Source organism: Neoarius graeffei, chromosome 8, assembly GCF_027579695.1.
Source record: "Neoarius graeffei isolate fNeoGra1 chromosome 8, fNeoGra1.pri, whole genome shotgun sequence".
Classification (NCBI taxonomy): domain Eukaryota; kingdom Metazoa; phylum Chordata; class Actinopteri; order Siluriformes; family Ariidae; genus Neoarius; species Neoarius graeffei.
This window is the reverse complement of record NC_083576.1, coordinates 73,251,091-73,277,022: the sequence shown is the minus strand read 5'-3', so window position 1 is coordinate 73,277,022 and position 25,932 is coordinate 73,251,091. Positions and strand designations below refer to the sequence as shown.

The 25,932-nt window shown below is 42.4% G+C and overlaps 1 protein-coding gene across 1 annotated transcript in view; it reads right to left on the bottom strand.

Moving 5' to 3' along the window:
* Window positions 1-1,775: 1,775 nt before the first annotated feature.
* Window positions 1,776-25,932, bottom strand: part of bmt2 (base methyltransferase of 25S rRNA 2 homolog) — a 39,015-nt gene continuing 14,858 nt past the window's right edge. Inside the window, exons 2-5 of the mRNA XM_060928208.1 lie at window positions 19,462-19,603; window positions 19,130-19,252; window positions 4,703-4,817; window positions 1,776-4,570 (exon numbers count right to left, since the gene is read on the bottom strand). Of these exons, the coding sequence (XP_060784191.1) occupies window positions 3,938-4,570; window positions 4,703-4,817; window positions 19,130-19,252; window positions 19,462-19,603 (1,013 nt within the window). The 3' untranslated portion in view covers window positions 1,776-3,937. The remainder of the gene's footprint in view (window positions 4,571-4,702; window positions 4,818-19,129; window positions 19,253-19,461; window positions 19,604-25,932) is intronic.

Genomic DNA, 25,932 nt, shown 5'->3' with positions numbered 1-25,932 from the left:
TTGAATTTGCATTTGGCAGCTGTTCAGATCAATTCTCAATATGAGGTCCAGATGGGTGTCGATGCAAAGGAAGGAAGCCATCATTAGGGTGAAACAAAAACAGACCTGTCAGAGAGATAATCAGGAGTGGCCAAATCAACAATTTGGTACATTCTTAAAAAGAAGGAACACACTGGTGAGCTCAGCAACACCAAAAGGCATGGACAATCAAATTATTTCTTGATGAGCAATTTGTTTTTGTCTGAATAAATTTATTTCCTCATTTTGGATTTTTCCTCATTTTTTTCCCCCTAGCGTGAGATGAAACTACTTCACCAAAAGGTGGATTTTTTTTCCTAACCCCTTTTTTATGGGGTGGAGGGGACGACAATAATCGTGGAGGGCACTGTAGATGTGCATGCACACATACAGGGGCTTCAAAGTTTGGGAGAATAGCAGGGTACAAATAATTTACAGCGGGGTGCAAAATGGTAAAATGTCTGCCAGCGGCAGACATAATGCACGCAAAGCGTGCAGGGATATATATATATATATATATATATATATATATATATATATATATATATATATATATATATATATAGAGAGAGAGAGAGAGAGAGAGAGAGAGAGATATGCAAGTACGAATTTTTCATGGGGCGGGATGGTTTGGAACAGGTCGTCTAAAATTGGGATAACATTTACCCGGGACGGGTATTTGAGGCGGGTCGTCTAGCTTAAGCTTGATTAGCGTTGTTACGCACGCCAGTGTTTCCCACAGAAATTTTGGAGACTATGGGGGCAGCCCATGGGGGAGGCGCGGGGGTTGTTTAAAATTGAGTGATATGTTAAATATTAAGTTATTACTGAAAAACAATTGATTAAAATAACAGACACTGAGAAATGGTCCTATAAACAACTTTACCAGTATAAAAGATTACCAGGACTACAAAAATGCAGAAAAATAGGCTTTACTTATCCAAATGCACCTGTTGGTTCAAAAGTTAAAGTGCAGAGAACCTCACAGCACAACATGAAGTTACCTTAAAATATAATATAAATGCCTCAGCTTTCATGTAAGAAAAAAACTATTAATACTAGTACTGTGTGCAGGCAGTCTCTCCTGAAGACTAAATTAAACAATAATTATAAACTAATAAAATAAATGGCTCAGGCTTCATAGAATAAAAAAACAATTTGAACAGAATCTCACAGTATGATGCTGAAGCTGCCTAAACAATGGAAAATAAAATACCATTTTGGCAAAAACATTGGCATCCATTAATTTCTTGTATTAAGTAAAAAAAAATATGTTGCCAGATACTGACGTTTTACAGCCCAAAATATGTTCTAAACCCGCTAAAATGCACTTAAAACCGCCCAAATTGGATGGGAAAACGCGCAATCTGGCAACACAGGTGGCAGTAATGGCTGCACTCGTGTCAAGGATGTAAACACAGTTGACGCGGCAACGGACATACATGACAATAGTGGATGTAATTTACGTTCACAACTTTTTTTGCTGTCAGAAATATTTAATATTAAATTTTGTGACTCGACTGACAATAGCCGGCGGCATAACAAGCCATAGCCGGCGATTTGCCGCCGGTGACCGGCTACTTTTGAGACCGCTGCACATACAAAACATTATGCTATTTTATTTATTTAACTAGTGGCTATTTACATCATTTTACAAATCATATCTAATTTATTTTTTTTTAAAAACAACTATCTGCATACCTCCTCCAAACCTTTGGAAACCTCACTGAATGAATAAATACAGAAGACGAACAAAATCAGATGTCTTTTTTTTATTAACATTTTGCATGTGTAAGCAACACAACTCGTTTATAAAGGAGCAGGTTGCTAAAATACAAATAAACAAAAACCCCAAAAAACCCACAAACAATAAAAACCACACTGACAATCCTGAACTCCAACACTAAAGAGAAACTATTCATGCACACAGGACCAAGAAAAAGGACAAACGTACCACCTCACACAAGAGCACAAACACATCTTTGTAGTAAAACATCCAATAGTCTAATGAACCAAGAGCATGCTTAAAGCCTGTAATACTATTGCTAATGCAATTAAAGTGACAGTATTACGTGGTGATAATCACCAGATCTGTTTAAGAGCCAGTCATTTCTTTAAACGCTTCAGAATTTGGCTTCTGTCCAATTCCAGGATTTGTCCATCATGCAGCAAACCACATTATTTTGTCCTTTATTCCAGTTTTTTTTAGTCGTAAAAATGCAGTTCAGGATAAAAAGGCACCAATTTTTCTAACAGATTCTGTATTAAAAAGACAGAACCGGTCTTCCAGTGTGCGCTTCTCGAGCACCCTCAAAAGTGACTTGTGTTTCAAAAATGTGTTCAGACTGCAATTGTATACACAACCGCTCAAAGCTTTAAGACTCACTCACTCTGGATAGATGAATATTTCGTATATTTGTGTACCCTTGTGTACTGTTCTAAATGTAAAGAACCTGCCGGGATAAAAATGCGTTTTGGAATAATGCACAACTTTCGCATGTGAAACAATGCGTCGTCGTTCTTGCGAAAAATAAGGCGCTCTTATTAAATGTCTCCAAAGAGTGTGTTCTTAAAGAAGTGCAACTGCTGCAGCGAAAGAAACTGCCTATTCACAGTGAAATACAAAGAGAACTTAAAGCACTTCGTACAAATAAACGTGATATGAGGAAAAACCTCACTGAGGTTAAATCCACCAAAAACACTTTCAAAGCTTTGAAATATTATTCAAATGTATTTCATTTGTTTTTAGCAAGAAATCCTCAGTGTATGTATGCATGCATGCAAAATCATTTATAATCAATCAATAACAGCGCAAACAGCTTAAGACGTTTGAAAATTTTGGAGTTTGCCTTAAAAATTGAAAGAAAAAAAAACATTCAATATTCAGTAAAGCTATGACAAACTTTTCTTAACTACATGTGCATTGAATCAACCGCTTACATCTACTGGTTATACGTTTTTACCGTTACCTTCTATAACTATGTTCACAGCTAAAATATGCTCTTTGCACTTTCGCTCGCAAAATTAAAAAAAAAAAAGTTAGTAACAACCACCACACGAAACACCCCGCAAACCTACCTCTCCTCTAGTCTTCTTTAGTTATGACTACAACTACTTTATAAACAGGACCATGTCCAACAAACCTTTAGAAAAACACATGGTCTCAGGGTCACATAAGCAAGCGCAATACAGAGTTACTAAACACGTAAAATGCTACAAATATCACTTCAAAAAATGCTTGTGTAAAATTCTACGAGGAGGAGTGCACTCTACAGCGGCTAACTGATCAAAAAATAAATTCTGCACAATCACTAGTTAAACTACTGTATTCTTAACTTCGCCAACGACAGTGTGCAAGTCTACGATACAAAAAAAAAAAAGTTATTTGTTGCTTGAAAAGGTCTATTTGAAAAAGTCTCAAAATCACATATGCACTGAATAACAGCACACAAATCCTGAGCTTGCTCAGCTGCTTTATTCGCCAGATCAACCCGTTTTAACTGCCAAACTACAACCGGTACTCGCCACTGTGTGGATATGTTTAAACGTGTAAAACGGTGCGTTTTCTTTACCTATTAAAAAGCTCAACACCACCTAAGTGTAAACATCCTTTATCTTAATTCAACATCCGCCGTGTCTCTCCCACGTCACGTTAGCACCTGCATGTATGGTCACTCATCTACATCAGAAGCCTGACTGTCATGGGGTCGCATAGCAACATGGGAGAGATGGACCTGCCCAACTATCCATGGCACATGTTCATTTCATAAACTGTGCAAACTGCGTCATTTCACATAAAAAGAAGCGAGAGTAAAAGAGCTGGGAGCTTTCTTGTAAAAAGCACTAAGGGTAAGAAAGCCTGGTGTTAATTTGCCGACATGGCTGCGATCTAGCAAGGCTGGACAAAACAGCCTGGGCTTCAGCTGTACAGTAGAACAGGGTCCTCCAGTTCGTGAAATGGCACCGAGCCGCTTTGACTCTCGCCTGAGTCCGAGTCATAGGACGTTTCGGGGAGCTCGGTGAAACACTGCGCCAGATGCTCGTCCTCAGAGTCGGAGCGCGCTGGCTGGCACGAGTCCCTGAACACGTCATCTTCATCGAGCAGGCCGAAATCCTGCGGGATGTACAGCATCTCGGGGTAGTTGTGACTCACTAGGTCGCTGCTGGTAGTGATGGAGACCTTGCGGAAGGCGAGCATGTGCATGTGGGAGAATTTGACGTATTTGTAGCGCCTGAAACCCAGGGACTCGATGGCTACGCGCCAACTGCGCATCATGAGTGCGTGGCGACCCTGATGTGACGAGTCGGGGGTAATGATCAGGAGAAGACCGTGCAGCGCCAGGAGCTCGTGGGCCTTCTTGCAGCACAGCCAGCGCTGGTACGGTGAGGGGAAGTAGGAGAGCAATAAGGAGAACACGACCACGTGAAAGAGCTGCCCAGGAAGTGTCTCGATAGGGTCGCGCAGCTGGCGCAAGAACGCATTGAGCGCATCGCTCGCCAGCTGCAAAGGCTGCTGAAGCTGCAGATTCAGGAAGTCACATTTGTACACGCTCTGGAATCAAAAGAAAGCAGAAACACAATGGATGACTGTGCAATGTTGTTATGACTACACATACATTAAAAGGGAAGGAAATGGCATTGTTCTCACATTTAGGTTCAATGTAAAAATACTGAGTATGCATACCTCAACCGCAGGCACTATGTCTATTCCTACTGTGAGGAACTCGTCAAACTTCAAGAAGGGATTGAAGCAACTACCCACGTCAAGTAGACGCAGCTTGTCGTTTCGGAAGCTTAAACTAAAAAGGTCAAAAACAAAAAAGTAGTGTGATTATCCCTGATTTTGTCATAATGCTATAGTGGTGGAACAGCATAGATGTTAACACTTAGACTGACTGACTTGTACATAAAATATTTGTAACCCAGCTGAAAATTAAACAAGAGTGCTCGGAGAGCGCAATATCCCCTGCTGGCAACGAGAGCTATGCTCAGGACTGTGAAATAGAAATGACAAAATCCGAGGAAACAATTTTAGCAGGGGGTCTGGGGGGCGCAGCTCCCCAGGAGCCGTGGGCCTGGGGGCCGCAGGGCCCCAGAAGCCGAACAGATTTTGTGTATATTGATAGATTTGAAGCATCTCCTGAAAGCAAATATTTTCTCAACCATGCCATTTAATTTGAACTGTTATTATTATGTTGAAATAATACAATTTGAACTGATTTACCTTTTAACTGATAAGCGTTCACTTGAAGAATGAAAATATATCAATAACATACCTCATATTGTAAATTCACTCATATTCGTGTGTCGATTTGTATCAATTCATCGGGTACCATAATGTCTTTTCCAGGGGGGAAATTCTAGACTGACTATTAAATAATAGTCACTAATGTTCTTGTTTTTGAACTGATTCAATACCAAAATGTCTTTCTTGTTCATGTTAGACGGATTCTAATCAAAAACTATATACAACTATTTACAAGTCAATATTTATATTCATTTCCTTTTCTTTGTTAGCAGTTTCTTCAGCTTAGAAAGCCTACTCTTTTCTTTCTGACTTTCTATATGGCTTTTCCTTGCTCTTTTGGTCTCTCTTTCATTACATATTCATGATAACAATGAACATTATGAACAATAACAAGTTAAAACTACATAAATAATAAATGTGAACAAGATGGTCTACCTGGTAATCTATAGTTCAACAGCTTCAATTTCACCAATTCCGCATGTTTTTTTCCTTTAACATGGTCAACCAAACGTGTTCTTCCACCAGAACCGTACTTCACATCCTGATGGCACAAGATGCGGTAAGCTTTCCCTGGTTCTTTTATCTTCCGTATGTGCTCATGGAGATATTCACTACCGGCTTTAAACTCCAGCCATCGCCAATTCCATGGATTTTTGATGCCGTTTTCCTTGTCAATGTTTTTGACATCGTCGGTCTCACCGTCCTCCCTCTGAACGATGTCCCTCCGTGACGCGGACATACCGCGAAATTCTCCTTTTCAAAACCGCTGATATCGAAAGCGTGTTTAAAGAGCACAATGGTAAAACGAAAAGAACACAAGATTCGCGCCGTGGTTTGTAAGCATGGCACAAATGCCGTAAACTGGTCTGTCATTGTCGCAAAAGAAAAAAAGATACCAAAAAAATTACGATGTCGTTACAGAAAGAACAATTTGCAGTAGGCTCTTTCCCAGACTCGCCGGCTCGGTGACGCTCGCTGTACGAGACTACTAGCGGTCGGCAGACAACAACCCCTACCCCCAATTTTTTAATTGCAAAATTAGATGATTTACTAAAATTATATTTTTGGCGGCCAAATTCGCGGAATTCCGCGGATTTTTCATAGCCCTGTATGCTACAAGTGCTTAATGCACGCTCATGAAACTGTCGAAGTACAAGTTTGGTAATCAAGGGCCATAACTCTGGTGAAATGTGACCGAATTGAACAAAATTGCAATATGCATGTTACAGACATATAGCAAAACCTTTTGCAAAGTTTTGGAAAATTCCTGCAAAAATCGTGAAAGGAGCTGATTTCAGAAGATGAGCACACTTTCATGAAACTGTCAAAAGTACAAGTTTGGTAATCAAGGACCCTAACTCTGAAAAATATTTGACTGAATTGAACTAAATTGCAATATGCGTATTATCAACATATAACAAAGCCTTTTGTTAAGTTTCATGAAATTCCTGCAAAAATAGTGAGAGGAGTTCATTTCAGAAGACGAGCACACCCTCATGAAATCGTCAAAGTACAAGTTTGGTAATCAAGGGCTGTAACTCTGGTAAAATGCGACTGAATTAAATGAAACTGCAATCCGCATATTACCGACATATAACAGAGCCCTGTCAAGTTTAGTGAAATTGCTCCAAAAATTGTGAGTTCATTTTAGAATGCAAGTACCCTTTCCAGGACAGACAGACAGACAGACAGACAGACAATCCCCCTTTGGGCCTTTTGGCCAGCGGGGAATAAAAATTAATCAAGACTACATGAAACCCATCTTTCTCAACAAGGCTCGACATTAAGGACTGCCTGATTGCCCGGGGCAAGTGAAACATGTCCCAGACATGCCCGACCGGGCAAGTTGGAATGAGCATATATTACGAACTAGCACCACAAAAATTAGGCTTTTTGAGCTTTCATTTCAGTTCCTAAAAGCGTCCCTCACTACGTATCTGCCATTATGTCTTGGCTTCATTTACTGCTTTGCAAGTTATTTTATATTCCCCCGCTGTTGTAGTACGGTACACGTACTGGTTATAGACCCCCGTCATTGACGTCACACATCACGTGATAATTACAGCTGGGGTCAGACAGACACCGTCTTTCATGCAAGCAAGGCTTCATCTGTCTTCAATATGGTTAATTTTTGTGCTGTTTTTGCTTGTTCAAACCGAGAAATAGATAAAAGGCATTACCGCCTCCCCGCTATCAAGAAAAACGTTAAATAGAAGCAAATGCTTCAAAAACGAGGAAATGAGTGGTTAAAGATGATGAGGAGAGGAGCTCAGCCTGAAAACTCCAGAGAAATTCACGATTGTATTTAAAATGTATTTTACAAAAACAAAGTCGGAAGTGAGGATGGAAGAGTTTAAGAATCTCTTTTTTTTCTGCTCGCATTTGAGTCAGCTCCTTCATGAAAGTGTTTGATTTTATTAAAGGTGAAGCCGCTTCCTTATTCGACACAGAAAACCCAAATTGGTTTCAAACAACTCAGGCATTAAAAAAAATAAAAAAATAAAATTCAACAAGGAGTGACATGCGATAAATCCTGAAAGAACAGATCAGATTGAGAGCAGGAGCTTTGTTTCTGTTATCAGAGGAAGACAGTTCTGTACAAAATATTTATGTATCTTTCTCCCCCCCAATCATCCACCTATAGGTTCTATTTATAAAATAAATGTATTTATATATACACATACACACACACATATACATATACACACCCACACATACAGTATGTACACACACACACACACACCCCAAAAAAAAAAAAAACCCCACACACACCGCATTGCATCATGACAGACTGGCTGCACTGATTCAGTTACAGGTTGCCAGGTCTGTATTAAATGCCCAGACCCTACACACTAAATTTTAAACTTGAACATTATCCTGTGTCATGATGCAGCGTGTTTTTTTTTTTTTTAACCTAGAGGTGGATGATCTAATCAAAAAATAATAATTCTCAAACACAGTACTGTTCACAAGTCTTGGCACTCTATTCTTTTCTTCACAGAAACTGTTATAGATTTCTATTTTATGATTTATACATTGAGTAATGAACCTACAGTCTGAGAGAGTTCTACACATAAACACACTGAACTTTAAAACAGCTGCATGCATGTGAAACGAAAATAAATCGACTAAGGCAGGAAAAACTATTTTGGATAAAACTGTTATTGTCCGTTACAAGTAAAAAGTAACCAATAACCAAACTTCAACTCAATGTGAGATCTTCATTTTATGTTACAATTCACAACTATTCTATGGTTTTCCTAAAAAATAAATAAATAAATAAATAGTAGTAGTACAGGTAATCGTCGACTTACGACTGCGTTTGGTTACGACTGACCGGTCGTAAACCGATCTGGTCGTAAGTCGGCCTATGTTAAATGAACGTAAGTATATTGTGATGTGTAATGATATTGTAATCATCAAAGTCTTATTTTATCAACATTTTCTTATTTCATTACCTTGGCTCATTATTTGGTTTAAGTCAAACACTGCATACTACACTGCGTACAGTACAATTCGTTTAATATGTGCAAAACAAAAAATACGAAATACAGGTGTGAAAAATAGACAACATTTTAGTTTGAAACATTCCAAAATACAAATGTAAAACACAGCGAAATACAAAATTTAGTGACCGCTGGCATCACTGGTGCTTGGCTGTAGGGTATTAGGCAGAAAAAGAAATTTACCAGTCAAAAATAATATTTTATATAATCCTGATAAGCGCCGCAGGTGCGAAGACGAGCGCCGCAGGCGCGAAGTCCCTCTAGGGGGGTCTGGGGGCATGCCCCCCCAGAAAATTTTTGAAATTTAGACTTCATTTCCTGCATTCTAGGACATTTTCAGGGTGAAATGGCGTGTAATTTTTTATCAGAAATATTGCATATTTTTACTTTGTATTTTTTTCAGTTTCACTCCTGAATGTATCAGATGTATGTATGGTGTTTGATTTGGTAACAAAAGTGAAAAGAAAATAAACAACAATGAATTGTATATAATCTTTTGATCTAGTTACAGTATTTAATAAAAAAAAACCCAACAGTATTCTATTTTACCATACCCCAATGAACCCCCCTTGTTAATCAATGTATCACACATACCTTTTCTGTCTTTTTGTGGAAAAACGAATCAGTTTTTGTCACATTCAATTTGGGGCGTTTGTTGGGATTCATCTTGATCCAGAAGAGTGAGTCAGCAAAAAAAAATGCGGTTCTCCCGCCAAGAAAGAGGAAACTACAACGCAGGGTGTTTGGCAATTTTCGACCAATCAGAATTCGCGATTTATTCAGTCCGCATGTTACAAGATTCAGTGCGGGCCAAAATGGCGGAAACGATGAAATATTCTGATTTTTCATTAAAAGTTTTCAGTATTTTTCGTATTAAACTGTGTTTCTTACGATTTGTAAATGATGGCGGAACCACACACGGACTGGCCATCGGGAGTAGCGGGAGTTTTCCCAGTGGGCCGGTGGTTCAGTGTGGGCCAGCGGAGAAAAAAAAAAAAAAAAAAACAGTTGCGCGCTGGCCTTTAATATGATAAGCAATGTTAACAGTTTCTTTAACAAACTGTTAACATTGCTTATCATATTAAAGGCCAGCGCGCAACTGTAATAAGCAATGTTAACAGTTTGTTAAAGAAACTGTTAACATTGCTTATCATATTAAAGGCCAGCGCGCAACTGTTTTTTTTTTTTTTTTCTCCGCCGGCCCACGCTGAACCACCAGCCCACCGGGAAAACTCCCGCTACTCCCGATGGCCAGTCCGTGTGTGGGCGGAACATAACTGGATTTATCGGATGACATGTGGGAGTATTCATGTGCGAAAATTTTCGGCATTATCGTCCGTTTCAGTATCCGTCTGTGTGTATACTTGCCCGTTGAAATCGGCAATTGCCCGTCAAATTTACGGGTGGACGGGTCTCTGCCTAATACCTTACTTGGCTGTGGGTGGTCTCCGTCATCATCAGCTGTTGCAGCGCTCGGGCTGGCGGGAGCATTTGCTCGTTTCATAAACTAGGAGCTGGGGCGGAAACTGTATGACGGAGTGCGCGAGGGAGTGTGAGAGAGACTGCGTATGTGCCTGGAGCTGGAGCGGAAACTGTATGACGGAGTGCGCGAGAGAGACTGCAAATGTGTCTGCAGCTGGGGCGTTGTACGCGGCAAGAGGCGCTGCCGGGAGCTGGGGCGGAAACCGTCGTACGCTCAGCTGGGAAACACTTGCCAGTCATAACCAGACGGTTGTAAAGTCGATCGGTCGTAAGTCGACGACTACCTGTACTCACAAAATGGGGGACAACTGATAATACTGGGGGAGCAAATGGAAATTAACCCCCACTTGCCCCCCAGGGCAAGTGGGTTTAAAAGTTAATGTCGAGCCCTGCTCAAGAGCCTGCTTATTCATAGGTGTGGTAACATCAACTAACTAACCAATTACTTGCTTGACAAATATGAACTATGGTTACAGGGGTGATAGCGTTCCGGCGCCGCACCAGATTTCTGGCGTACCGCGGCGCCGGAAAAAAAAAAAAAAAAAAAAATCTAGTTCGCCCATTATCCTGTGTCATTCTGAGATGCGCAGATAGACAGTAAAGGGAATTCATTCCCTTTACTGTCTATCTGCGCATCTCAGAATGACACAGGATAATGGGCGAACTAGATTTTTTTTTTTCCAGCGCCGCGGTACGTTGGAAATCCGGCGCGGCGCCGGAACGCTATCACCCCTGTGGTTAGAGAAGCAGCTTTGGGACCAAAAGGTCACCGGTTCGATTCCTAGGACCAGCAGGAATAGCCGAAACGCCCCTGAGCAAGGCATCTAACCCCCATCTGCTCCCCAGGATGCATTGGGTGTGTTGTCTGTTGCTCTGGATAAGAACGTCTGCTCAATACCTGCAATGTAATGTAATGTAAAAGGTAACTTGCACTATGTTCAGACCGCAACCTGAAACGACCCATATCCGATTTGTTGTGAAATCCGATTTTTTTGTTAGGCCGTTCACATTACCAATTATATGAGACTTGTATGCGATCTCCAATATGAACGGAAAACGACCCAAAAGTGTCCCGCATGCGCAAATTGACACGTAATAAGCACATCTACGTAATACGTAAACAAACAAACAAAAAAAAGCGCACCCTTCAAGTTTGCAAGTAAAGCATGGAGATGAGGCGAGACCTGGCGATGTGGTTTTTGTGGCAGCGGCGGAACTCACACAATAATCTGATTAATGTGGGCAGCAGACTAATGAGAAGGAAGGTGTCAAATTACTGGAAATTTCCAGAACAATCTTGTAATACAGGATGGTTTAACATCCAGGTCCCTACCAAATCCACCATTAGCTTGATCAATTCTATAAAAGTCTAGCTATTTAAATTCTGAAAACTGTACAAATGTTGTTGTTTTCCACCAAAGAGGCGGGATTAGCCAACGCAGAATAGTGACGTTTGTCTCTTGTTGATGACGTGTAGGTCGCATGAATGCGACCTGTCCGGTCAGACTGCAGTCGCATGTGAAAATAACGGATATGCATCGGAATTAGGACCACATATCCAAGCGGCCTGGGTCGCATGTGAAAAAAATCAGATCTGTGTCGTTCAGATTGTCAATAACAAATCGGATACAGGTCGCATATGGGCAAAAAAATCGGATATGGGTCGTTTCAGGGTGCAGTCTGAACGTAGTCTTGATGTAGCCAGCTGTGCAGAATTACTGTGCAACATAGGAAGCACTCTGTCTTGCTTTCTTTGCAGTTGCCAACTTTAGCTCAGTACTAACAGGGCACCATAGGATACTGTCACTACAGCAAAGTTTACACCTTTTGTTACCACCAGTTTACTCTTTTTTTTTTTTTTTTAAATGCCAAACACAGAAAGGCAAAATTACTTCTCCACTGTACTGAAGTTAACAGAGAAATATTTTCTTTCAAAACAATAGTTAAAAACATGAGCAAAATTCCATGAACATTACACACACAAAAAAGTGCAATGTTTACTGGAATTAAAAGAACGTTTTAAACAATGATGTCACTTCACACTTTTTCAGGAGTCTATTTATACCTGTGTGAAAACAGTCATGACAGTTACTCAGCTGTTGACAAGTGGCTAGGGTGTAAATAGTATTGTTGCTACAGACACTTGGGTGCTTGTTTTGTCTCTGGGTGGTGCCACATTGGCTATTTACGCCGAGTACCAATAGCTTTGTTGGTTACTGATACCCTGGGTGCACATAGCATCTGCCCCCCCCTTTGGGCTTTGCAGGTTAAAATAATTCCATATTTTGTCTGAAGATTCTCAGTCATCCAGGTCATAGTAAACTGTGGGTGGTAAAAGAGAGCAACTGGACTTGCTTGAAGATTCTTGAAGACGTTTCACCTCTCATCCGAAAGGCTTCTTCAGTTCTGTCTAATAGGGAGTATCAGGTATTTATCCTCTCATGGATGAAAAGCAATCCTAAGCGTGTCGTTGAGTCATCCTGTTGGTGTGGGTCACTGGGGGCTGGGTGTGAACGGCCTCGAGAGTCGTTAGGGTGATCAATGGATTGCTGGTTCTCTCTGTCCTCCTGTGAGTCACTGAAAACAGCTGGGTTTTGATGTGCATTCAGTTGTCTGGGAAGTGTGCCAGGGACTGCATTGTAGGTTGCTGATAAATGATGTCTTAAGGCCTCTGCATGCTCTTGCGACAAGGCTTTCACAGATAGCTTTTCGCAGACAGTTGTAATTTATCGTTGAGCGGGGAGTAATAGGCGTGCGCGATGTTATTCACCGCCACAACGCAAGGGGGCGCGAAGTCGCTAGGAGTAGTTGGTGGGTGTGGTTAGTGGAGTGTTTATCCTCCGGTTACTTATAATGACTAGAACTGGAGTCGTATAGATGTACGTACTTCCTCACTTCCTCGATCAACCGCTCTTCGTGCTGCTCCATCTTCGCTCGTGTTTTTAAAAATGGCGGTCGTGAAAACAAACCAAACCGGGAAAGTAGGGAAGCGGAAGTGCGTGTACAGCGGATGTAGAGTGGACCAATCGGAGCCCTCTTGTCTGTGACGCTGTCTGCGAGGCTTCTGCGGTGGTCACAATTTTTGGGAGGTGCGCGCAGAGCGTCTGCGAAGGTGGGGGGGCTACGCAGACGCTGTCTGCGACGCCATCTGCGAGGACTGGGTTGTCAGCATAAATTGGCCTTTAGACCCCCACCTCTGTTCAGTGATGGCCGTTCCAGGTTGACAAAAATGGCTTCTTTAACTCCTCGCTCATACCAACGATCCTCTCTGGCTAAAATGCGTACATTGCAATCCTGAAATGAGTGTCCTTTGTTGTTAAGATGAAGGTAGACAGCAGAGTCCTGGCCTGAGGAACTGGGTCTCCTGTGTTGAGCCATGCGGTTGTTTTGTTTCCCCAATATACGAGTCTGTGAATTCCTCACTGCACTGAACTGCATACACTACGTTGTCCTGTTTGTGTCTGGCTAGTTTTCTAACAGATTCGACTGCTTCTGTGGTGGGAATGCAGGTGAAAAGAGAAGTGACATCGTAGGAAACCATGGTTTTGCAGTTATATACGATGTCACTTCTCTTTTCACCTGCATTCCCAACATAGAAGCAGTCGAATCTGTTAGAAAACAACTCCAAGACAGCACCTTACTGGATAGAACGAACCTCACTACAGACCAGATTTGCACCCTGCTTGACCTCTGCCCAACTACCACTTATTTCCAGTTTAATGAAAGTTTCTGCAGACAGAAGCATGGATGCGCCACGGGCTCACCGGTGTCCCCTATTGTGGCCAATCTTTACATGGAGGAAGTGGAACAAAGCTTTGACCACTTTTTCAGGAGTTGCTCCCAGCCACTGGTTCAGATATGTGGATGACACCTCAGTTAAAATCAAAGCCCATGAAGTGGAAGCCTTCTCTAAGCCCATCAATGCAGTGGATATCAACATCAATTTCACTCAGGAGGAGGTCAGTGGGAATAATCTAGCCTTCTTGGATTGTGATGTACACATTAGACAAGACAGAAGCCTGAGCATCGAGGTCTACCGGAAACCCCCACACACAGACCAGTACCTACTCTTCGACTCACACCACCCACTGGAACACAAATTGGGGGTCATTAGGACCTTGCAACACAGGGCTCAGAACATTCCTACAATGGTAGAGGGAAAAGAGAAGGAGCAGAATCACATCAAGAAGGCACTTCAGAACTGCGGGTATCCCAACTGGTCTTTCTTCAAGAGCAGAAAAAGGAACATAACGGACAAGGAGGATAACAGGAACAAACGCAAGAACATTAGTCATTCCCTACATTTCTGGTCTATCTGAGAAACTCAGAAGGATCTTCTCCAAACACAACATTCCAGTACATTTCAGACCCAGTAACACCCTGAAGCAGAAACTGGTCCACCCTAAGGACAGAATAGCCAGACACAAACAGGACAACGTAGTGTATGCAGTTCAGTGCAGTGAGGAATGCACGGGCTCATATATTGGGGAAACAAAACAACCGCATGGCTCAACACAGGAGAGCCAGTTCCTCAGGCCAGGATTCTGCTGTCTACCTTCATCTTAACAACAAAGGACACTCATTTCAGGATTGCAACGTACGCATTTTAGCCAGAGAGGATCGTTGGTATGAGCGAGGAGTTAAAGAAGCCATTTTTGTCAACCTGGAACGGCTATCACTGAACAGAGGTGGGGGTCTACGACATCATTTATCAGCCACCTACAATGCAGTCCTTGGCACACTTCCCAGACAACTGAATGCACACCAAAACCCAACTGTTTTCAGTCACTACGTTTACATGCACATAGAGAGAATCGAATTTCTGCCGTTGCTTGACTGAAATCGAAGTTCAAAATGCCATGTATACACCTTAATTCGGCTGAAATTGAACCGAACTTGATTTCTCGGAATCGAGCTACACGACCTAGTTTATGCGATTTCTGCCGAGCTATTTTGCGCATGTAAACCCTATCGAGCTAGTTGTCGAGCTACTTCCGGAAGTGACGAGTGACGAGACCACAAGCGGGAAACACAACAGCCTCGGTCGGCATGACAACGAATCATGACAACGGCATGAATCTTTTCTTTTTGTGGCATTGTTTGCACTGTTAAAATTTAGCTCACTTACTGTATCACCAAATACATCTGTACAGCTGTTGCATAGCTGTGAATTGTGTACATAAACAAGTCGTTGTATTTGTGTGTGTGTGTATATATGTCCAACATCTGAAGAATGTCAATAAAAACAAAACAACTGAACTTTTTGTGTGTTTAAGACATAAGTTAAATTGTAAGCAAAAAAAAAATATTTTTTTGTAAGCAAAAAATGGACTTTAGAAAAATATTATTGTGCAAAATAAGTTTTCTTACGGCGGCACGGTGGTGTAGTGGTTAGCGCTGTCGCCTCACAGCAAGAAGGTCCTGGGTTCGAGCCCCGGGGCCGGCGAGGGCCTTTCTGTGCGGAGTTTGCATGTTCTCCCCGTGTCCGCGTGGGTTTCCTCCAGGTGCTCCGGTTTCCCCCCACAGTCCAAAGACATGCAGGTTAGGTTAACTGGTGACTCTAAATTGACCGTAGGTGTGAATGTGAGTGTGAATGGTTGTCTGTGTCTATGTGTCAGCCCTGTGATGACCTGGCGACTTGTCCAGGGTGTACCCCGCCTTTCGCCCGTAGTCAGCTGGGATAGGCTCCAGCTCGCCTGCGACCCTGTAAAAGGATAAAGCGGCTAGAGATAATGAGATGTGTGTGTGTGATGTGAAGTTTTCTTACAAAACAGTGGTCTGCGCCGGACAGTTTGTAGCCATAGTCTGTTAGAGCAAGCCTAACAGCTTGAACACGGAACTGCTAGTGTTGCCAGATTGGGGGTTTTAAGTGCATTTTAGCGGATTTGAACATGTTTTGGGCTGGAAAACGTCAGCAGTATCTGGCAACACTATAGCTCTTCTTCATGACGACAACCGGAAGTGTACCAACACGATGGGGCGTGTAGCGCCACGTGTGGCTCGGGTGCACAATGCACCTTGCACAATAGCCCGATTTCACTTGTGCATGTAGGATTGGATTTCTCTGGCACCCCTGCTGGGACCCTTTGCTCGATTACCAACAGCAGCTCGATTTGGACGTGCATGTAAACGTAGTCACTGACTCACAGGAGGACAGAGAGAACCAGCAATCCATTGATCACCCTAACGACTCTCGAGGCCGTTCACACCCAGCCCCCAGTGACGCACACCAACAGGATGACTCAACGTCACCTTAAGCCTAGGTCACAACCGGACGTACGATTTTTTGACCGTGCGATTTTTGGCGTTTCCCAAATCGCTGCGTTTTTTTTGTTTGTGGAGAAAGACGCACGTTGGCCGTAAGTTTGTCTTGCAACCTGAAAAAAACGTAAGCGCCCGTAGAGTTTGACATGACAAAGAACCTCTGCGGCCGGTCTGTGGCCAGTCTACGGCTCGAAAATCAGCACGTCACACTCGCGCCCTCCGTGTGTTTCTTGCACATAGACTGGCCGTAGGAGCACGTCCGGCCGGTTGTGACCTAGGCTTTAGGATTGCTTTTCATCCATGAGAGGATAAATACCTGATACTCCCTATTAGTCAGACAGAACTGAAGAAGCCTTTCGGATGAGAGGTGAAATGTCTTCAAGAACCTTCAAGCAAGTCCAGTTGCTCCCTTACCACCCACAATTCCATATTTTGCACATTTTACCTGAATTGTGCAGATCCACAGCAGGTTAACTCACTTTCCTAACAGGAAGAAAATATCTGACAGAAAATAGTTTTATTCCAACCTCGTTAGAACGTTTGGCATCTTTTACATTCATATAATTCACACTGGAACAGCTGTACACATTTTACACAGACAGACATTTTAATATCCAGGACTGTGAAATAGAAATGACAAAATCCAAGGAAACAATTTTAGCAGGGGGTCTGGGGGGCGCAGCTCCCCAGGAGCCGTGGGCCTGGGGGCCGCAGGGCCCCAGAAGCTGAACAGATTTTGTGTATATTGATAGATTTGAAGCATCTCCTGAAAGCAAATATTTTCTCGACCATGCCATTTAATTTGAACTGTTATTATTATGTTGAAATAATACAATTTGAACTGATTTACCTTTTAACTGATAAGCGTTCACTTGAAGAATGAAAATATATCAATAACATACCTCATATTGTAAATTCACTCATATTCGTGTGTCGATTTGTATCAATTCATCGGGTACCATAATGTCTTTTCCAGGGGGGAAATTCTAGACTGACTATTGACTAAATTTAAACTCTGCCGGGTCTATTTAGACCCATCTTATGCAGCAAAGGGTAGTTAAATAATAGTCACTAATGTTCTTGTTTTTGAACTGATTCAATACCAAAATGTCTTTCTTGTTCATGTTAGACGGATTCTAATCAAAAACTATATACAACTATTTACAAGTCAATATTTATATTCATTTCCTTTTCTTTGTTAGCAGTTTCTTCAGCTTAGAAAGCCTACTCTTTTCTTTCTGACTTTCTATATGGCTTTTCCTTGCTCTTTTGGTCTCTCTTTCATTACATATTCATGATAACAATGAACATTATGAACAATAACATAAGTTAAAACTACATCAATAATGAATGTGAACAAGATGGTCTACCTGGTAATCTATAGTTCAACAGCTTCAATTTCACCAATTCCGCATGTTTTTTTCCTTTAACATGGTCAACCAAACGTGTTCTTCCACCAGAACCGTACTTCACATCCTGATGGCACAAGATGCGGTAAGCTTTCCCTGGTTCTTTTATTTTCCGTATGTGCTCATGGAGATATTCACTACCGGCTTTAAACTCCAGCCATCGCCAATTCCATGGATTTTTGATGCCGTTTTCCTTGTCAATGTTTTTGACATCGTCGGTCTCACCGTCCTCCCTCTAAACGATGTCCCTCCGTGACGCGGACATACCGCGAAATTCTCCTTTTCAAAACCGCTGATATCGAAAGCGTGTTTAAAGAGCACAATGGTAAAACGAAAAGAACACAAGATTCGCGCCGTGGTTTGTAAGCATGGCACAAATGCCGTAAACTGGTCTGTCATTGTCGCAAAAGAAAAAAAAAAGATACCAAAAAAATTACGATGTCGTTACAGAAAGAACAATTTGCGGTAGGCTCTTTCCCAGACTCGCCGGCTCGGTGACACTCGCTGTACGAGACTACTAGCGGTCGGTAGACAACAACCCCTACCCCCTCCCCAAATTTGTTATTGCAAAATTAGATGATTTACTAAAATTATATTTTTGGCGGGGGCAGCACGGTGGTGTAGTGGTTAGCGCTGTCGCCTCACAGCAAGAAGGTCTGGGTTCGAGCCCCGTGGCCGGCGAGGGCCTTTCTGTGTGGAGTTTGCATGTTCTCCCCGTGTCCGCGTGGGTTTCCTCCGGGTGCTCCGGTTTCCCCCACAGACCAAAGACATGCAGGTTAGGTTAACTGGTGACTCTAAATTGACCGTAGGTGTGAATGTGAGTGTGAATGGTTGTCTGTGTCTATGTGTCAGCCCTGTGATGACCTGGCGACTTGTCCAGGGTGTACCCCGCCTTTCACCCGTAGTCAGCTGGGATAGGCTCCAGCTTGCCTGCGACCCTGTAGAACAGGATAAAGCGGCTAGAGATAATGAGATGAGAGATATTTTTGGCGGCCAAATTCGCGAAATTCCGCGGATTTTTCACAGCCCTGAATCTCAGTTCAAACTCTATGACTAATATTAGATTTTTTTTTTAACTTTTTAGAGATTTCTGCTAAGATTTAGACAAAGCTCTGCATGTTTTCAAACACCAAGTCCCTCCCTCAGATCCAATTCCTTGTATAGAAATGACTAAGACCTGGTTACTGAGAAAGGTTACAGACCTGGGCTGAGAGGAGTCTGGACTTAAAGGTGTCCCACTTGCATCTGCAGCATGTTTCGCAGCCGTCGCATCCTTCTCCAACACCTTCTTCATTCCACCATCCATAAAGTACTCCTGACAAACACTACGAGAAGAAAAACCACCACAGCCACATGGTGTTTCATCATCTCTACAGCAGTGGCCTTTATCACTACTGCTCAACATTGACACTCACTTTTCAGTGCATCAAAACCCTTTGCGGATTAAATACTGTCTCTTACAAGAGACTCAGATCTGCTTGTGGATGCTTGTCCCTCATTTGAACCTGATCAAGATCATTTGTGCACATCGTACCTGCGGCACCACTCGATGCGTCCCTCTCCGTCGCATTTCTTGGCCCAGTGGTTGTCGGCGAGACTCTTCATGGCAAAGGCATATTCGTTCAGCGTCTGCTCGTCCTCGCAGTGCTCACGCCAGATCTTATCAAAGTCGCCCACTGCAGCCAAGGAGACATGATGAGTGAAGTCACTCGATGATCACGAGAACTTGTCATGATCAGCAGATAATGTGCTCAGACCCTCTTGGGCAGAGTTGTTATGGTATGACATTGTGTTAACAGACAATTACCTCACCGCTGACTGATTAAAACACATTTCAGTTTCCCCACGCAGGGGAAGAGGCTGCACTGAAAACCCTTTGTCTGTGTAATCCACTACTGCTGTAAACACGTTACACTGCATAAATGAGTCATACCTTGCGTAAGGAAATTTTCCTTTAACTTTCACCACCAGCTACTGTGTTTAATACTGCGATACCATGAAACTGTGATATTTGTAGACGAGTTTATCATACTATTAAAACTTCAAAACAGCTTTTGAAATATATGTTCTCTGAAAATCACCAGATTGACTTTTACATAAAACTTCACTTGATTTAACGTGTTTCTTGATCGTTAAATACACAAGGGTGTGGGTTTGATTTGGAAAGTGATGGGGACAAATTTGGCAGGGAGTCTGGAGGGGTCCTACTGCAGAAAATGTAGGAACTTTCATTGCTTTTCCTGAAATTCTACCCAAGATACTCAGGACGCTGCTAGAAATTTTGGGCGCTATGAAAGAATATAATATTGGGTTGCCCCAAACCAAGACCACCCACACAGGCTGTGATTACCAACAAAACTCACCCAAAGCTTGATAATTTACCTTTTTGAGTCTCGTGTTAATTACCTGATAATTTACAACCATACAGATGTGACTTGAAACTGGAGCAGACAGAATAGCAATTACTCATGCTCCTCTTGTTTGACCAACAGGTATAATGCCAACACGAGAACAACAAAACACAGTTATTATACATACAAGACACTTTGTCCATGGAATAAAAATATGTATTCTGTTCCCTTCTAGTGGGTTTATTGATAGCATGCAATATTATCATATATCACTTATCCTACATGTATTACACCACTGTACCCAGTAAAGAATGAGCATGCAATATTATTACAATATTGCACGTTGTCAAGACAACACATCACACATTGGAGACATAAAATTTCTGCGTTAGCAAGCAACAATTTGCAAACAAACATGGCTGCCAGGTTTGCTTCGTTAAAAAGGGAAGCTTTTCTGAGAATTTTGGCTGCCAGGTCGTTCCATTGTGTGTAGCTGTCGATGATTATTTTAAAAGTAACTAAGTAAATTACATAGGGGGGAAAAAAATATAAAAAATTCTGCTTGACTGCGCGAGCAGTGGTCTTTGCTAGAGCTACACCAGCTGGAAGGTAACTGGAATGCCGAGCTAACAGCACCAAGTCATAGGTAAGCTAGCATTGGCCTTCACTAATGCTACTGCTACACCGGCTGGAAGGTAACTGGAATGCCGAGCTAACAGCACCGAGTCACAGGTAAGCTAGCATTGGCCTTCACTAATGCTACACCGGCTGGAAGGTAACTGGACTGCTGTGCTAACAGCACCGAGTCACAGGTAAGCTAGCACTGGCTAACGCTACACTGGCTGGAAGGTAACTGGACTGCTGCGCTAACAGCACAGAGTCGCAGGTAAGCTAGCATTGGCCTCCGCTAACGCTACTACTACACCAGCTGGAAAGTAAATGGACTGCCATGCTAACAGTACCGAGTCACAGGTAAGCTAACATTGGCCTTCATTAATGCTACTGCTACCCTGGCTGGAAGGTAACTGGACTGCCACACTAACAGTACCGAGTTGTGGGTCAGCTAGCACTGGCCTTCGAGAATACCAATATGAAGAGTGTGTGTATGGATAATAATGGCCTTTTTCATGGTCCATCAGATATATTCCATTCAGCTAGCATAATACTGAGCTCTTCTTCGACTTGTTCAATATCATGCTAGCTGAATGGAATACATCTGATATACCACTCAATGCCAGCCAATATTATTTAAAATGTTACCCAAACCAAAAGTAATAGCACAAATTCACCCTACAGCACATCCTGTCACAACAACATTTAGTTTGCTATCTAGCTATATTTTCTGTGAATGTTAGCCAAACACGGTTGGGGCGTCGTGGCTCAGGTGGATAAGGCGCCATACCATAAATCCGGGGACCCAGGTTTGATTCCGACCCGAGGTCATTTCCCGATCCCTCCCCGTCTCTCTCTCCCGCTCATTTCCTGTCTCTACACTGTCCTATCCAATAAAAGGTGAAAAAAAGCCCAAAAAATATCTTTAAAAAAAAAAGTTAGCCAAACATAGCTACCATTGTTAATATGCCTAACTATTTTTGTTTGTACATACTATTCCAATTCCTGGTCTGTATGCCCAGGACAGCTGATGGTGTTTCAGCTCACTGAACAATCAACATTCATTCATTCATTCATTATCTCTAGCCGCTTTATCCTTCTACAGGGTCGCAGGCAAGCTGGAGCCTATCCCAGCTGACTATGGGCGAAAGGCGGGGTACACCCTGGACAAGTCGCCAGGTCATCACAGGGCTGACACATAGACACAGACAACCATTCACACTCACATTCACACCTACGGTCAATTTAGAGTCACCAGTTAACCTAACCTGCATGTCTTTGGACTGTGGGGGAAACCGGAGCACCCGGAGGAAACCCACGCGGACACGGGGAGAACATGCAAACTCCACACAGAAAGGCCCTCGCCGGCCCCGGGGCTCGAACCCAGGACCTTCTTGCTGTGAGGCGACAGCGCTAACCACTACACCACCGTGCCGCCCAACAATCAACATTATGCATTTAACTTGATATCAGTGCCATCATGTTATGATCACGGAAAGCAATGCTCTGACGACAGACAGCCTAGAACGTGCTCTAGCAAGCTTTCTCCTCCGACTAAGCACTGTGCTGTTTTCATCCAAAATGCACTCTAGCAATCGCACTGCTGGCTGTTTAAGTGGGAACAAAGAGAATAAACACCAACAGAAACTATTTCTCATTCGGTGTGAACATGAACGTGTTGACTATTTGTAGAGCTAATAGATTTGATTTAAATGTATACTGCAATTAATATCACAATAATGGTGGGGACAGTTTTAGGTCATTAGAAAAATAGTAGGAACACAGTCCCCAATATAAATTACACCCATGTTGGTTACGATATGACTTACATTATATTAAAAGGCAATACTTATTTAGGTCACAGTACTATCACATCAAGGCAAGTAACTCAACAAAAACAAAATAAAGTTATACCTACTTTTGCAACTGCAGCGTGATTGATCTTAACCTTGAGGACAGCCAGGACTGCTTTACGATCACGGTCTTGATGTCTCCATAAAATCATTAAGACAACTCACGAATATTTCTAAATTAAACTTCAATAACTACGCAACAAAAACATGCCTTGGCTCCACAAACTTTTACTCTCAACCATTCGAACAGGGTTTGTAGGCACCAAAAACAAGTAGTGAGCTATTCCACGACTGAGTTAAAAAACAGTCCTTATCAGATTTGAAGAAAATTCAATTTGGGAAAGGGGGGGGGGGGGGGGGGGGGGGAGACAAAAACCAAACCCCCCCCAAAAAAAAACCAAGAGTGCAGGGTTCAGTTTAAATATCACTTCAGAAAGCTCAGCAGACTACATCATGCTTTCCTGATTACCCATCGTGGGTCTGAATGGACTACTGTGTGCCGAGTTAAAGAGCTCAGCACTTAGGCAATGAGCAAGGAGATTTGGAAAAGTTCCATAAAGCTATGAGCTGCTGAAACGCTGAGCAGAAAAGCAAAATAAGTCCAGGAATAAAAAATGTATTTATTTTTTTAACAGAGGTGGACAAAGTACCCAACTTCATTACTGAAGTCAAAGTACAGATCCCAATAGTCAAATGTTACTCCGATACAAGTGAAAGTTGTCCAGTCAAATTTTTACTTAAGTTAAAGTACTGAAGTACTTGCTTTTAAAAATACTTAAAGCATACAGTATATGCAGAGCCATGACCTCACTTTCGTTTATAAATGCCTCGAGACCTCAAGAATGGCACAGGAATAGTTTTAGGCGTTAACAATACATCTAATATAGTCATTTTTATGATTAAAGTGATTTATATAGGTAGCGGTCCGAGTGAATGACCTAGACGTCCGTAAATTTTTATTTATATGACTTTGGTCTATAGCGGTCAAAGGCCTCGGCCTTAAAACCGGTTACCGCTGTGACATCACGCGCTCAGGGTTGGCTGGCTCAGCGGGGCAGCTCGAATGCCAACTTTGCGGTCGATTTTAACTCTCAAAAATATATATTTTTTATTCCCATTTATGCAGCATACAAGAATCAAGGATGGAGATACTATCCACTCAGAAATGTATTTAAAAATAAAGGTTCTGCATATCTCCTTTAGGTATTAAAAGTACATTTTCTGTCAACGCATCGTTGTATTATTGCCACAACGCTTACAAAACCTAATGCCGTTACCAAAGACAGAAATGTGAATTCACAAAATGAACGCATGCTGTGCCATCATGGTGGTTTAACGTTAAACTTGCTAGTCAGTGAAACTCCACCCGACATGCTAGCAAACTCTTTTCAAACTCAAAATCATATTGGGTAGCTAACGCTACTAGAAAAGAAAGATTTCTACAGTCTGTTTATTTGGCAAGATTATGTGAAAACATACTTCTGAAAGGACTTCAGATAAGTTAACGTTATTCATGTTAGCGTAACTCCGTTTTTACATGCTAACTAATGCCGCTTTTCCACTACAAACGCGGCTGAGCCGTGCCGTGCTGAGTCGAGCTGAGCGGGGCTGCTGGAGTTGCATTTCAACTACAACCGCACTGAACCGTGCTGGCTGGAAGTGGGTGGACACATTGGGTGGAGTTAGTGAAAGTGGGTGGACGTCAGGTGATGTCGTTAAGCAGCGCAAACAGTGACATCAGTGAGCTTTTAAGCGGTAGTCTCACGACCCGAATAGTAAACAATAAACATGAAGTCGTTAGTGTTGCTGGTCTTGGTGCTGTGGCTTGTTGTCACCGACAATGCGAACAGATACTGGCAAGAGCGTATAGATGAGGCGAGGCGCATAAGGCTTCAGAAATTCTCGTAATTCGTAATTATTCTCCTTCCGGGTTTGCAGTGTTTACAGATCCCAGCGTGCTCGCGGGGCGTGTGGGCATGTGAGGACACTCCTCCTCACCAATCAGTGCACAGGGAAGTGTCTGCTCACGCCCCCAGCCTCACTCGGCTCGCTTCAGCCCCACTCCAAAACGGTGCGAGTTTTAGGGGCTAAGCAGGGCTGAAGCGAGCCGAGTCGTGCTGTTTTTTGGTAGTCGAAACGCGAGCCGTGTCGGGCTGAAGTGAGCTGAAAAAGGGTAGTGGAAAAGGGCCATAACAGTGTCCAAGTTAGGGATGTTAACCAATGACCGTTTGACCGGTGGTTGACCGAATCAACGTCAACCGGTTAATTTTTTTTTGGTTGTCGGTTAAAAAAAAAAATAAATCGGCAACTTCAAAACGATTGTGGAGCGGACAACCTGGAATTCTGTGTTGTAAACGCTTGGGGCATGCCATGCGGTGTAAGGACGACAGCTAACAAATCAGAAACACCCATTCAGTCATGTCCCGCCCCAGTTGAACACAGCTGCCACTCGGCGAAAGAGAAAAAAAAAAAAAAAAAAAAGTGTAGACACAGGCTTTTTAGCTTATAAATTACTATTCTGTTTTTTTTTTTAATTATTATTAGAAGGCACATCGAGTTTAGTCCTGCCTTGGCCAGTGCATTCTGAAAGTATGTTTCGGTCTGTAGCCAACAATGCATGTTATTGCAGATCATATCTCTCCGCACAAACTAAAGGCGCAGATGCAGAGTTTTTCACGGCTGAATCGTGCAGATCCGATTTTTTTTTTTAAGGGGGGGGCGTTGGAGTGTCTGAATAATTTCATCAGAGTAAATTCTGTATTAAAATTACTACATAAGCAAATGCCGTTACAGTCCATGAAACATAGGAAGTATGAGAAGAAAACAGTAAATCAGAAAGCTTTTTTATCCGCCAAAAGGCGCGCCGTTTGCATCCCTGTTTAAACTCATAGGTTAACCGACTTTAACCGGCTAATGAGGCTCGGTGGTCGGTCAAGATTTTTTTTGGTTTTCGCCATCCCTAGTCCAAGTTAACCAACTATGCGGTAACGTTAGCCGTGGACAAGGCTATGGCAGCTTGGTAGGAAAATCCATAGAAAGTCATTTGACTAACCAGACTGCATAGCTACTGCAACGTTATCGCTAGCTCTAAAAGCACAGACAACTTTGTTGCAAGCTTTCTCTTGGAATAAAATGTTTATATACCTCAATATGCTTCCGCAGGTTGGACGGCGAGTTTTTGTAGGCCGT